We start from the raw sequence: 13,967 nt of genomic DNA, 5'->3' as shown, positions 1-13,967 counted from the left end.
GAACATCGTCTGATACACATTCTTTACTCCAACATTCTGCCTGACCACACCTAACATTTACTTGATATTAAAAGTTATGTACATCATTTGTTGTTTTATAATTTGTAATTCTAGTACTTTTTTGTCTGCCCTCAATGTACTACAACTTCCTTTACTGCTATATGATCACTGAGTCCAATTAAGACATTTGTCTAAAAGCAATAAGGCACAAATGAGTGAGCCAAAACTTTCACTGAAATGCAAATGCAATTTTATATTAAAAGATAGCAAAGGGATAATTCACTATATCACACAACACAGCTTGTTAGTACTGCCATGGAAATACATATACAGTCTTTTCATATTTACACATCAAGTGACAACCAAACAGAAATCATAAATACCTCTTTTTGTTAACTTTACAACAGCTATACGCGACCAGTATTTCATAAGATAAAAGAGCACTATTAAATAACTGGCATCTTCCCTATCATTTACAAGGCTTGGAAACACAGTGGTTAAAATAATCCAGCAAAAAAACAAAATAAAAAATGTTCTTCTCCAGTGAGTAAAATTAAAACAAGTCTAAAAACGGTCATGAAATCCCTTTGTACAAAAGACTATACAACTTAATCAACGCAATATCTTCAACAGAAATGTTTGCTTATATCGGCATGATAAAATCTGTACAGTTTTAGCATTCCTGCAGCAGAGTTGGAGGGACTGTGAGCCGGGATGATTGGTTTGATTGGTTACTGGGTCGCTGTGATGCTCAGTAGGTCTGCTGTCAACCAACCGTCAGAGACCGTAATTATGTAGCTGCCAAGACCCTCTTTCATTGGCCTCAGTGCTTCGTCTAGCAGCAAATCAGCAAGTTGCTGAGCTTGTAGAAGATACTTCAAAATACACGGTTCTATAAAGTCTAACTGATATATGTGTCAATATAACAATATAGTATTTCCTTGTACCATATTTCAGCAACAGACAGAATTGTACTCTAAAGTTAAAGCAATGCATAATATCTTTACTTGTATTAAATTCATTTTTCAGTAAGTTGTCAGTGATATATTTCTAAACTATAACCCTCACTGTCTGATGGGGTCAGACATGCACAGTGTTCCTAAGTTACCCATTTGTTATACTGTTCTGTGGCAGATACTGGGAGTGCACCTTTGCATTACAAATTTAGAGCTGATGGATCAAAACTCAAATTATAAAAAGAACAAATGTTCTCATTTACCTCTAATATTGTTTGGTCACGCAGATTCTTTTGGTTGTATGTGCCAAATGTTTGATATAATTGCCTCTGAAATTTGCCACAACCCCAAAACAACCGGGCCGAAGTGAAAGTGGAACTTTGATTGTGATTATGTTCCATGAGTAAGGAAATCTGACCCAAAATCACACTGACATTTGTAGTGATGCAAATATCTAAAAATCTAACCCTACAACACGACCTTTCTCAACATTATCTCGTTCAGTTTAGTCAATTTGTTACAACGGGAATGGTAAAAACTAAATATTCATGCAATTTCCTACATTGTGGGTCAAAGAAGCTATAAGAATGGCCAGAGATGGCCAAATGGCATATACTTTCTTTTAGACAGCTGAGATTACAGCTAAATGATATTGATAGAGTATGTTGGTGGATATGATGAAGAAGGGAACATTGGTGACAACACTGTATAATACACAATGCACTTCCACACAAAATTCAAGGAAGCTGTTTTTTAAGCATCTAAAAAAAAATGAATTCTTGTTGAATGTGTTAAAATTAAAATCAAAGAGCTTGAAATTATAACAGTAAGTGCTCATAGATAATCATTTCTCTGAACAGAAAACCACAAGAACCTAAACCATAATTTCTGGAAACACCAATGAACGAAATGTTCAATGGGAGACTGCACTGAGGAAGCAGTTCCACTGTAAACCTCAGTTTCTTTTGGGCAGAACAAATGCCAGAGACATATATCAAACAGCTGGGTAAATAAAACCACAACTATCTGCATGGCTGAATAGCAGTAGTGGTAAATGAGAAGATCTGTTTTCCGTGATTTTCTGTGGCCAAAACCAACTTAAAAAAAAAAAAAAAAAAAAAAAAAAAAAAGAATGTCACGTACATTTTAAAACCTCTGAGAAAAATAAATATACAGCTGAAGGAGGAAAAAGAACGAAATGTTTGGCACTTAGGCTGTTACTTCATCGCGGCTTCCTCTGCCATGCCCGAGGATCAACAATGGTTGAATCATAACTCTAAAAAAAACCAAACAAACCAAAAAGAAAAACACACACAAAAGGCTCCTTTCAGTTTACTTTTGCAGAGGATGAATGGACTTCTGCAACCAGCTTAGAGTCCCAAGCTACAGCAAGTCCTTGCTTGACCCGTTGGAGGTTGTAAAATAAGAAATCAGAAGAAGATGTCATCACTGAGGTCTCGCACCGGTGAGGGCAAGTCAGTAAAGTCAAAGGAAACAAACAAATTCGTAATTAAGATACATTTCTACTGAAGTGTAAATGCAGAAAGAAGCATGGAGACTCTGTGAAGCCCCACCCTTTGGCACTGTCATAAATACAACTCTTGAATACCCAGGTCCTGCAGAACAAAGTTCTAACACAACACTCCCACCGATCTCTGAAAGTCAGCAAACCCACTCTACAAGTACAAAAACGTTCATAAATAGAGTTCATAAAGACATGAGTGGTATTAGAGAGAGCATCATGGTTACATCGTCCAGGGAGTATGTCATTTTAGCTTTGTCCAAAAAGGAAAAAAAAAAAAAGTTCACAAAAAAATAAAGGTGAAGTCGTACACAGAGAAGCGTTGGTCACACTGAGAGTCTGCATCCTTTTAAAAATGCTCCAGATAACGCTTGTGTCTCTCTGTTCACTTCCTCCCCAGAGTTATTTGCTTTCTTATTCCAGCATGCTCATTAGTTTATCATTTTGCCTAAACGCGGTAGCACTGAGGGTTCTGTTGAAGGACTGTACTCTATGTCCGTGTGTGTGTGTGTGTGCACAAGTAGGACGGAGCCCCATTTTCAGGAGTTGTGTTTATGGGAGCTTAGTTGTATCTAACCAGGTTCATATGTACTGTTACTCTACATATGCAGCTGTTACTGTGTTTGTACCTATTTACCTTTGTGTTTTTGTACCAGCTATAAATACAGGTGTGTGTATGTTTGTATTAGGTAACAGAGGTTGAGATAAAGTACAGAGGGCAGGGGGCCTCCTTCACACTTCGCTCTCGGTGGAGGGCTTGCGTGTGGAGGTCCAGCCGGTGTCAGGCATGCTGTGCTGGGCGTGGCGCTGTGGGGTGATGGCTGAGGGAGTCAGGGTGGTTATGGAGGAGCACTCGGACGCCTCCTCCTGGAGGAGCTGCTCTGTCTCGCCATCATCTAGCGAAGCACTGCTGGCCTGCAGGGACACGGTGTCTGTGCGCATGCAGGTGTGCAGGCCGCCTCGGGACGGCTTGATCTGTTTTAGGTCATCCCAGTAAAGCTCCTCATTGGACAGGAGACACACGCCCTCCACAATGCGGATCTTTTCCTTGGTGTAGCCTCCGTCCACTCCCCCCTGGACGACAAAACATAATCACTTTAGTCAGAGTGACGGCCTCTATGCAAGTCAGCAGTTTAAAGGAAAAATCCACCCTCAGGTTAAATCTGTTAACTCAAACAATTCCTAGGAGTCAATGTGTTTACATGTTTTCAATGTACTCATTTTGGATCAGCCATATTGGTGTGACAGATAGTCTGACTCTTCTGCTTCCTTAACCCTAAGCCTTCACTAGAAAAACATCATCAAATTTTTAAAAGTTCAACCTGTTAAAGGTGGATTTCCCTTTAAGAATTAATCAGCGACAAACTGCACAGCACTCCAGAACAAGATATCACCTTCAAACACAACCCATGCACAGCAAGTTGGTTCCTTTTAGTAATGCTGTGCTTTCCTCTGGAGTTAGTTTTTCATTTTCAGATTCAGGTGCTACACATATAAAATAACCATAAACAAAAACACCAGGCTGTCAGCCTGTGTGATCCTGAGTGAAATCCGCTTGATTGCTTTATAACACATTATACTGTATGCAGCTATTGTGCTGCTTACAGTATAATATTCATGGAAATTATTCAGTCTGTTGTAGCAGGAATAATTTGGACAGTTTCTCCTCATCTTGAGGAATGAAAAAGCAGTTCAGCTCACATCACTCAATGCCAGTGCGCTTACCTGAATCTGCAGCTCATTGTTTTTTTTTTTCAGGCAGACCCAGAGTTATACTGACAGCTGGTGCAATGGTTTGCAACAAACAGAGAACTGCAACTGGATTGTACTTTGATGAATAAAACAAAAATCAGACATCCCTTAACTTCTATCATTCTCTGCTCACAAACAGCAACATGTTGCTGTAGAAACTGGTGGAGTTTACAGGAAATGTAGTCTTGAGTTTTAGAAGTGACGTCAATTATATCACAGAGCCTACCAGCCTTATCTGTGGTGTTTATGGTTATTCAAGGCTTCACTATTGATCTGAGAATTATAAAACAACGTTGACGATACATGTAGCACCTTTAACAAAATCAATCCATTTAGCTTCCTTGCCTGTTTCACAAAAAACCTAATATAAATACAGTAATATAAACACTGGCATGCGGCTGATCACAGGTCTCAGAAACTGCACCAAAGAGAGAAATGATGAATTTTGGACAGTAGACTACATGCAGTGAAAGACAGAAGAAAAGAGGGAAAACAAAGAAACAGCCAAGGACAAGTCAGAGAAAACACAACTGGAAAGGACACGACTCCTCCATGCCGTGTAACTACCTCTCCACGGGACAAGTGGGTCAAAAGATAAAGGGAGAGAGGGAGTTGTAGGGATGAGAGAGCTGCAGTGAGGGAGATAGAGGGGGAGGAAAAGATGAGCGCTGGTGTCTGTGACCTGCTGGTGTCACACCTTGTAATATTTCAACACAATCAATAAGACCAGAGACAAACAGTGAAGTCATTTGTCTCTGTGGTTACCCGCCATACACCTACGCAGTCTGTGATCATTCAATGAAAATATCATGGATTCGCCTTAAATCCATTCATCTATTAAACCAAAAAAAAAAAAAAAATCCTGTCATTCTCACTTCAGTGTCCAGACCATTCGTTACCTCTTTCTTATATCGAAGCTGGTTGTATATCGGAGGCTTCTGCGATGCCTCGATCTTGACCTCTTGCGTGGACGTCCGGTACGAGGGGTTACTGTAGGTCAGGTTGCTCACTCCCGGGTCAGCAAACTTTGACTTTTTATGTCTGTTGATCAAAATGAGGAGGGAAACAGCACACAGCTTACATGCTGAACTATCTGTTGTGTCCTGGATGGAGGTAATTACAGCCTCAGGGAGTAAGAAAGTGACGAAGTGTCAAGCAGGGTACTGACCTGTAAATGATCAAAGCAGCGAGGAGGATCAGAATAGCCAGGATGGTCAGAACTCCACCAATCACATAGCTGATATGAAGACCTTCTCCTACAACAGATGGCACAGACATTAAACATTTGTGTGCTCACAGAGCAAATTTGCTTTGCGTAAAAGGTTATTAAATATATTTTGGAAAATATATTTGTGTGCTGCAGTTTTATCTCAGTACTGAAAATCTCTGGCTTAGCTTTTGTTGTATTTATGTGCTGTGGGATGGAAGGTAGAACTGGGAAAGGTTCCTATATTTACAACCTATCAGTGTTCATGTCATCATAAACTCAGGATAATGGCTGAGGGACCGATTGTGATTGTGTTTCTCTATGCACTTTGTAACCATAACACTACAAAGTTCACCATTTCATAAAAGCGTTTTTGTTATTTTAGTTGTTGTTGTCTTTAGGTTTAACTAAGTCCAGGTATATCAGTGCATTCAGGAAAAAAAAACACTACATTACTGTAGCATTAGCAAAGCTAAACTGGAAGCAGGAGGAGACTGTGTTGCCTAAGCCAGCCTAGTTTAACTGGGTTATGGTCTGTACAGATGAAATTAATGTTTTTTTTTCTCCTTTAATTTGAATTTCCCAAATGTCAGACTTGAATGTCAGATTGTTCCTTTAAGACTTATTCCCAGTGTGCAAACTGATGAGAAGACAACTGTTTCGCATACTGACCGTGAGGAGCTTTCACCACATTGCTTGTGCAGTCTTCAACACTTAAGTTCTTGTCAGTGCAGCTGTGAAAATAAGACAGCAACCCAGCTTGAGAAAATACAATATACTGTAAGTCAGGGGATTTAACTTAATATTGGTTGAGGAGACCTTATTAAGCCAAAACCATTATGTAGTTTTTTTCCTGAAGATGAGTCTCTGTAAGGCCTTTGGGGAGAGTGTGCCTGTGGTATTACTGCTGGCTGAAAACCTCATAATATTTGTATTGAAGCAGTTTTTCCAAATTGGATGAACAACAACAAAAAGAAGGACTTAAAACAGAAAATCCAGCAGCATCTTGTGCAGACAACATGCTGCTATTTGAAACTGTTTTAAAATCAAGAGTCACAAGTCCTTTAAAAGGAGCTTTCCTGTAAATATTCAAATGGACAAACAGACATACTTGACAAATGAGGGTCCTCTGTGTGGAGTGTCTGTTGGAGCTTTGGGGATCTTGTTGGGGACAGGAGTGCTGCTGGTCCCTCTGGCAGGAGAGGTAGGGATGTAACCTGAAACTGATAAATAGATCATAACCTGAGCGTGCTGGAACAAACTAGTGTTTTTTTTTGTTATTTAGACATGTTCTCATGCTGTGTAAAGAATTTACCCTTATTTCTTTGTCATTACAGCTTTCTAACCTGAAATAACATTTGTTATTGGCCAACAATATGGGGTTTGGGTGAAAACAAGCAGACGTGCTGTCAAGGTTCCTTTTAGTAAAACACCAAAAAGTCAGCACATACAACAGCCAGGTACACAGGCTGCACAAGCACAGTGGTCACTCACTGGTGGAGCAGGGTCGTCCATCTGGTTCATCAGGGCAGGCGCACACAAAACTGTTGGTCTTTGCAAAGCAGAGGTGAGTGCAGCCGCCATTATTTACCCCGCACAGGTTGGTACCTAAATGAGAAGATAGGGAACATTTCACATCTGGCATCAAACAGTCTGAGTGGTACATCTGAAATCAGGGCATGTTTCCTCCTTTACTGTGGCCAATTCCATCAGGAGAGAATGATGAGATTTAAATTCAGCTGGCATCAAGTGACAGCACTGTGACACTGGGAAATGAAGGTCCCAGTCGTTTTAAAGACTACTGTGATGCAGTTTGGTGCAATCTGAAATGCAATTCATACTTATTACCAGAGGCGAACTCAACTGAAATACCTTTTCCATCATTTAAAGTAAGCTTCTGTCCAATTAACAACCTCCCTGTAAATCCATGTCACTTTTAGTTAATAAATTTGGAAAAACAAAAACAACTACAATTCGGCAATTTTTTTTTACATTTGTCTTAATTTATCAGTGAGTTTGGTAAAGATTTTGCTTTCTTTGTATTAATATTGATAGGAAAAGCAGGAATATATAGTGAGGTCTTTGGTATCTCCCATGTCTGCTGAAGGTGCCGGAAGAAAAACCTCCTCACCTGTTTGTCTGTGAGGTGATACCACTATAATGTCCATGAGGCCTTCCACGTTGGCCAGCACGGTTTCCTTATTACGGCCGGTGTGTTTGTCCACCCGCTGGATGGACTTAGTCTGCCAGTCTGTCCAGTAGATCCAGCGGTCTTGCTGCGAGAGTCGGGAGAAAGGGGTTAGAGGGGAGGACACCGGCTTCAACTGGGGAAACGAGGGAGAAGAAGAAAGGAGAGGAAAAACACAGACAAGGAGCAGGGGGGAGGGAGGAAGAAAGGGAAGGGAAAGGGGAGGGAGAGACCAGGAAGAAAAATGAGGGTCAGAGTGGAAGGGAAGTAGAAGAAATGGTTAAGTCGAATGGGTTCAGCATGAGTTGGAGGACGGAAAGACGACCAGTGAGAGTCACACGGTGAGCCGATGAGTGAGAGAGAGCAGGTGAGTGGAGGAAGGAGGGTCAGCCCAGCGATTGACAGCTGAGGGTGAGGAGGGGTGGGGGGTGGGGTACCTGTGTGAGTGCGAATGGGTGGGAGACCGGGCTGACGAGGACCTGCCGCAGTTTCCCGTTTAGGTCCGAACTCTCGATCCTGTCTAAGTGGGCGTCCACCCAGTAGATCCTGCAGAAGACATCACAGATTCATTGACACACTTGTGTCTGTAAACGCACTTTACATGTCCCCTGACTGCAGCGTAAAAACAAGAGTTTAATCTCAGCATGTTCAGTAATTCTACAATAACTGGCTGCTGTATCATTTTCAGGACTTTACTGGAAACTTTCAAAATATCTGATATAATTTAATTTCCAAGGATCCATTGCGAAAAAAAAGCCATACGGGTAGCTCCCCCCACAGATATGCTCCTCTCTCTGACCTTCGTGTGTCGTAGTCTAGTGTGAGACCATTGGGCCAGCCTAGGTCGGTGTTGATCAGGACCTTTCGGTCCGAGCCGTCCAAGTGCGATCGCTCAATCTTTGCAATGTGACCCCAGTCAGTCCAGAACAGGAACCTGCAGAGACAAGACTGACCTGTAAAAACAAACTCTTAAAATGTTTGCCTTCTTGCTGCTGATATTCTGCCTTTCCCTTTGTTGAGCCAGATCTTAATTTGAGGGTGAAGCATTCATTCCTCTGGTTTTACCCTTTGCTCGGGAACACCGCGATGGCTCTGGGTTCATCCAAACTGTTGTTGACCAGAACTTTGCGGCTCGTTCCATCCAGGCGGGCCACCTCTATGGTGTTGCGCCCAGTGTCTGTCCAGTACATGTTCCTGGCCACCCAATCTACAGCCAGCCCATCTGTGGTCTTCAGGCCCTGGCTGATCACTGTCTCCATGTTAGTGCCGTCCAGGTTTGCACGCCTACGTAAAAGGTGGAAGTTATATCACACAGGGTTGATAAAAGCAAATAAAATATTCATAAATAAAATTACATATTTGGTTCTGTTGTGTCTTAATGTCAGATTTTTTTCTGACTGATATTCTGATTGTTATTCTGCACTTGCTTATAAGACATCTTCCATTTTAAACTGAACTTTTCTTTAAAGAAAAATCTAAGAAGTATCGATGTGTGTGTATTTTCTTTCAAAAAATCAACTTTATCCAGAATCTGTACTTGTGTCTTTATTATTAACTGCATTTTAAAGTATCTAAAGTATTTTCAAAGTCCTGATTGCTATAATGAAAGGTAAATCCGACATAGCCAAAGAGATCTGAATGCAGATGATGTGCACCTTATCACATCTAGGGTGACATCGGTGTAGTAAAGTTTTCCGTCCACGCTATCGTAGTCCAGTGAGATGACATTGTGCAGCTCAGGCACCGGGACGTGGACATCAGTGTGGTCGTTGGTGTCCAGGGAGATTCTGCGCACGCTGACGCGGTTGGAGAAGAGCAGGTACGTCTCCGGGGAATCGTCACATGACCTGCCGTCTCCCTTGAGCAAGATGCCGGTGGGACAGGCACAGGATGTGCCATTGGGACGAGGCAGGCACAGGTGGGTGCATCCCCCGTTCCTCCGGCCACACTTATTAAAACCTGAAGAGGCCAAAGACAGAAGGATTGATGCAAAGAGACAGAGGGACACTTAAAATGAAACAGATACTCCAAAAATACAGGACCCGACACTTCCCATGATGTAACTCAATAAACGACATCTTTCAAACATCCCACAGTTCAAAGTTCAACTTCCTGTCCTCAGACTCACCCAGTGGCTTCTCCCTGTCCACAGCCTGGATGTCCATCAGGCCGGGCAGGTTGGCTCGCACCGTGATGGTGTTGGCCCCGGTGTTCTTGTCAGCTCGCTGGATGCTGCGGCTCTGCCAATCGGTCCAGTAGATGTGGGACCCCAGCAGGGTTAAACCATACGGGTGCTGGACAGGAGTCACGAGGGTGCGGCGATTCTGCCCGTTCAGGTCGGACGCCTCAATACGCTGGAGAGAACCAGAGACATGAGAGGGATTATCGCTACAGATTTCTACTGACTTACATAAACTCGTGGTCAGTCAACATCACAAGCCCTTAAAGACAATGAGACCAGGGCTTTTGTCCTTTTACATCTTATGATTTCTGCGGTGAAAATTCATTTGAGTGTCATGAGGTCCTGACCTCAGTGTGAGCGTCGGCCCACAGTAGCTGTGATCCGGCCATGTCGATGGCCAGGCCGTTGGGCCAGCCCAGGTTGTTACTGATGAGGACCACTCGGTCTGACCCATCCATCGCTGAACGTTCCAGCTTAGCGTGCTCTCCCCAGTCTGTCCAGTACATATAACTGGAGAAGAGAAAGAGACAGGGAAAGGGACAAAGGGCACAGATGTAGGACAAAGATAAGATGATGAGGACATGCTGGGTCACTAGTCTAGCAGATATTAGACTGAGGATTACAAGTCTCTTCAATGCCCTTTTCTCAGAGACAGCTGAGGTGAAAAATCACGATGTAAGATCTGTTTACATCTTTGCCAGTATAATGAGAGATTTGAAAATAAAAAGCTACTGTGCTCTGGCAGCCTCACCCCATCTCATGGTAGAGAGCGATGGCTCGAGGGCTGTCCAGGTTTTGCCAAACGAGAACTTTCCTCATGGAGCCGTCCAGGTTGGCAACCTCGATGCGGTTGGTTCCTGTGTCTGTCCAGTAGATCTTCCTGCCACGAGCATCCACCGCTAGACCATCAGTTGTCACCAAGCCTACAGAGAGAGACACGGAGAGAGACGAACATGGACTCGTGACACAGCGACTGGGGAGGAGTTAAACAGTATCATACATTTAAGCCACCCCCTCCTCACCTGTGCTTATGATATCTTCATGTGCCGTTCCATTGATGTTGGCTCTGCTGATTTTCTTCAGTGTACTGTCCGACCAATAAACTTTTGCTGCAGGAGGCGACACATTCACATGTAAGGACACCATTTCTACATCACTTATCTTTTTGAAACAGGCATTTTAAAACGTACAAACCTTCTTTGGGGTCTACACCGATGGCGATGGTGTTTTTCATGGAGCTATTAACGGCAAGAACCACATCAGCAAAGTAGGGGATGTCCAGAGAAACCATCCTGATGTCCGTCCTCCGTGCAAAGATCAGGAAGCTGCTCATTCCTGCGCACGCACACACACAAAGATAAAAGATATTATTCAAGGATTTTGTCACAGCATGTCTCTATAGATGCACACATCAAGTACAATGTTGCGTTAAAGGTTAAAGCAGACATAGGATTCAGCAGTGACCCATTTTTTAGCCTATATTTCTTTGCACTTTGGTTTATCTCCACCATGAAAAGCCATTCTGCACTAGCTACAAGCAGTTACTGTTTGCATTGTAAACATGGACAAAGTCTAATTTTGATTATTAGGTTATAAAGAACATTTACTTCATAAAAGTTCTGAGCATATTTTGGTAAGTTTATCCTCCATGGACTTTTATCCTCAACGGATATTGTGGCAACTGCTGTGTGATGACCCCTATATTTTAATTTTTGGGTAAAAAGTTGAAATGCAGACAGAAGTTGTTTCATACCAGGCGTGCAGGTCTTCCCATCTGCCTGCAGGTTGATCCCAGTGGGACAGGCACAGCTGGAGGCTTTGGGAGCAGGAGCCAGGAGACAGAGGTGGCTGCAGCCTCCATTTTTCACCGCACAAGGGTTATGCACTACAGATGGAGACACACAAACAGACTCAGCTCATCCACCATCCATCTTTCTAGGTCAGCTCAGAGGCAAGGGACGGGAATGGAAGACATGAGAAACACATAACGTTGCAGTAACAGACAGTGAAACCCTTCTACGAGCACAGAGAAGCCCCCACACATCGGTGAGATCAGAGAGGTTTCAGTTTGGAATGAGCCCCTGAGGCTCTCTGCCCTCTCAGCCAAATGATCTGGGTTCAGTTTACCTGTAATCCTCCCAGTGTCAGCAGAGACACTGGGTCTGAGCTGAGATAAGGTAGAAAAAAAAAATCAGAAAAGCAGAAAGTGATTTTTTTTTTTATCTTTGTAACAGGAGACTACACAAGTCCAGGACAGCACAGAACATGTCAAGCGCGGTCAATAAGGACTGTGACACATTTTTCATTTGTGTATTTCATATCTGTGTTTGACAGCACATTAGATTTGAGATGTAATAATAAGTATGAGTTTTAAGAGTGCAGGAAGTGAACTGATGTTTTTGAAGGTATTCCGACGGCTCTGGGCTGTATAACATTCAATTTAAAATGTTCTAACCAACAGTGCAACTTTCACTGTGATCGTTTTCCCTGAGCTTAACTCCAGGACTGCACTGGTGACATTAAACATGATATGTTTGTACTATGCATAATCACAAGCTTATTTTAACATGGCAAAAAAATCTGCTTTGAAATCTGCTTTGCACTTTGGCTGCTTAAGCTAATGCTAACAGGAAACAGGCTGCTTCATAACTCTGAATCCAACACTAGTCATGTGATGCGGATGTAAACATCAAATTACAGCCTGTTAACTGCATCGTGCATGTACATTTAAGTTGTTTTTCTAGCACATGGACGCACACAGACCTGTCTCGCGGTGTCTATGGAACATGTGAATGTCCATGAGGTTCTCCAGGTTTTCAGCCAGTGTTTGCCGCCCCAAGCCGGTGAGCTTGTCGGCGCTTTGGATGCTCTTCGACTGCCAGTCTGTCCAGTACAGCTTGTCCTCATGAACAGTCAGGCCAAAGGGGTGAGGCAGCTGGCTGCCAATCAAAACCTGTACACAAAAACAGTAGTAGAGGCCTGGTGAGATCTGTACAGCTTCCTAAACATCTGTTTACAGTGTTGATTCGAGACGAATAGAAAAACTAGAGAACAAGTCTTAAGCAAGGATGAACAATTTACCAAATTGCTGCTAACAAAATAAATATTCCTACCTCTTAAAGGTTAAGTTTAAAGAATTTATCAAACAAAGCAGCATAAAAGCATTAAGTCTGTGATGATAAAATGGTGGCATAATAACTTAATAACTCTTTACCTGTCGATCAGAACCATCAAAGTTGCCAAATTCAATTGTCTTCATGCCAGCATCAGCCCAGTACAGCCTTTTGGTCTCGTAGTCAATAGCGAGCCCGTTGGGCCAAGTCAGATTGGATGAGATGATGACAATGCGACTGGAGGCGTCCATTCCCGCACGCTCGATCTTCGGGTTGGCACCCCAGTCTGTCCAGTACATGAAACTACAGAGAAAGTATCAAGCAAATGAGAAATAACAAGAATGACATGCGAAGTTCATGTTTATACGTTTCTTATTAAACTTTCTTAATGTCTCACCCTCCGATTGGGTCAACGACAATGTCCCTGGGTCGGTCCAGGTTCTCCCATATCAGGACAGTCCGCATGGTCCCATCGGCATTAGAAACTTCAATACGATCCGTACCTGAGAACCCAAGACATGGCAAATGTTAGGGTTTGGGTTATCTGAGCGCGCTCGCTGTCATGTGAGTGATTGTACATGATGCACTATAAGTGAAATGATGCTGTTTACCAGCGTCGGTCCAGTACAACTTGCTGGTCACCCAGTCAATCGCCAAACCTGCTGGGCTCTCCAGACTGGTGTCCACCACCACCTGAAAAAACAGGGACAAGAACAATTTGAATTCTTACGTTCTAGTTTCTATGTGGCCTCAAGTTACATCTTGAACCTTTGAGCCCTCAGATGTGAGAGATCCACTCTCACAAATAAAGCTTCTTTATTATTATTATTATTATTATCATTATTATAATTGACTGTTTGTTGTTGGCTTCTGTTTTATTCTTCTGTTTTGGGATTCAATGAATGTCTTTTTTTGTGAACAGTAGCATCTGTCAGCATTTATAATTTTAAACCTTACTGACATGTTTTTGTGTGTATGTTGTTTTTTCTTCTATGTGAATTTGTGCAGTGGACAACAAAATAAACTTAATCTAACACAGCAGCTCTA

General features: G+C 42.5%; 1 protein-coding gene across 2 annotated transcripts in view; it reads right to left on the bottom strand.

Annotated features, from left to right (window-relative positions):
• Positions 1 to 251: 251 nt before the first annotated feature.
• The window catches only part of lrp4 (low density lipoprotein receptor-related protein 4), a 100,577-nt gene continuing 86,861 nt past the window's right edge, over positions 252 to 13,967 (bottom strand). The window contains exons 18-38 of one of the 2 annotated variants that reach the window (XM_041037521.1): positions 13,532 to 13,613; positions 13,318 to 13,423; positions 13,022 to 13,223; positions 12,571 to 12,760; positions 11,561 to 11,692; positions 11,002 to 11,142; positions 10,830 to 10,916; positions 10,559 to 10,730; positions 10,155 to 10,317; positions 9,754 to 9,979; positions 9,281 to 9,584; positions 8,691 to 8,909; positions 8,425 to 8,559; positions 8,063 to 8,171; positions 7,569 to 7,761; positions 6,932 to 7,045; positions 6,549 to 6,660; positions 6,110 to 6,171; positions 5,399 to 5,486; positions 5,130 to 5,271; positions 252 to 3,552 (exon numbers count right to left, since the gene is read on the bottom strand). In XM_041037521.1, coding sequence (XP_040893455.1) covers positions 3,211 to 3,552; positions 5,130 to 5,271; positions 5,399 to 5,486; positions 6,110 to 6,171; positions 6,549 to 6,660; positions 6,932 to 7,045; positions 7,569 to 7,761; positions 8,063 to 8,171; positions 8,425 to 8,559; positions 8,691 to 8,909; positions 9,281 to 9,584; positions 9,754 to 9,979; positions 10,155 to 10,317; positions 10,559 to 10,730; positions 10,830 to 10,916; positions 11,002 to 11,142; positions 11,561 to 11,692; positions 12,571 to 12,760; positions 13,022 to 13,223; positions 13,318 to 13,423; positions 13,532 to 13,613 — 3,321 coding nt within the window. In that variant the 3' untranslated portion in view covers positions 252 to 3,210. The remainder of the gene's footprint in view (positions 3,553 to 5,129; positions 5,272 to 5,398; positions 5,487 to 6,109; positions 6,172 to 6,548; positions 6,661 to 6,931; positions 7,046 to 7,568; positions 7,762 to 8,062; positions 8,172 to 8,424; positions 8,560 to 8,690; positions 8,910 to 9,280; positions 9,585 to 9,753; positions 9,980 to 10,154; positions 10,318 to 10,558; positions 10,731 to 10,829; positions 10,917 to 11,001; positions 11,143 to 11,560; positions 11,693 to 12,570; positions 12,761 to 13,021; positions 13,224 to 13,317; positions 13,424 to 13,531; positions 13,614 to 13,967) is intronic. The other variant, XM_041037529.1, reaches the window with a different exon arrangement.

Source organism: Toxotes jaculatrix, chromosome 1 (genome assembly GCF_017976425.1).
Source record: "Toxotes jaculatrix isolate fToxJac2 chromosome 1, fToxJac2.pri, whole genome shotgun sequence".
NCBI lineage: Eukaryota > Metazoa > Chordata > Actinopteri > Toxotidae > Toxotes > Toxotes jaculatrix.
Note: the sequence above shows the minus strand (reverse complement) of the source record. Positions and strands in the feature narration are given on the sequence as shown.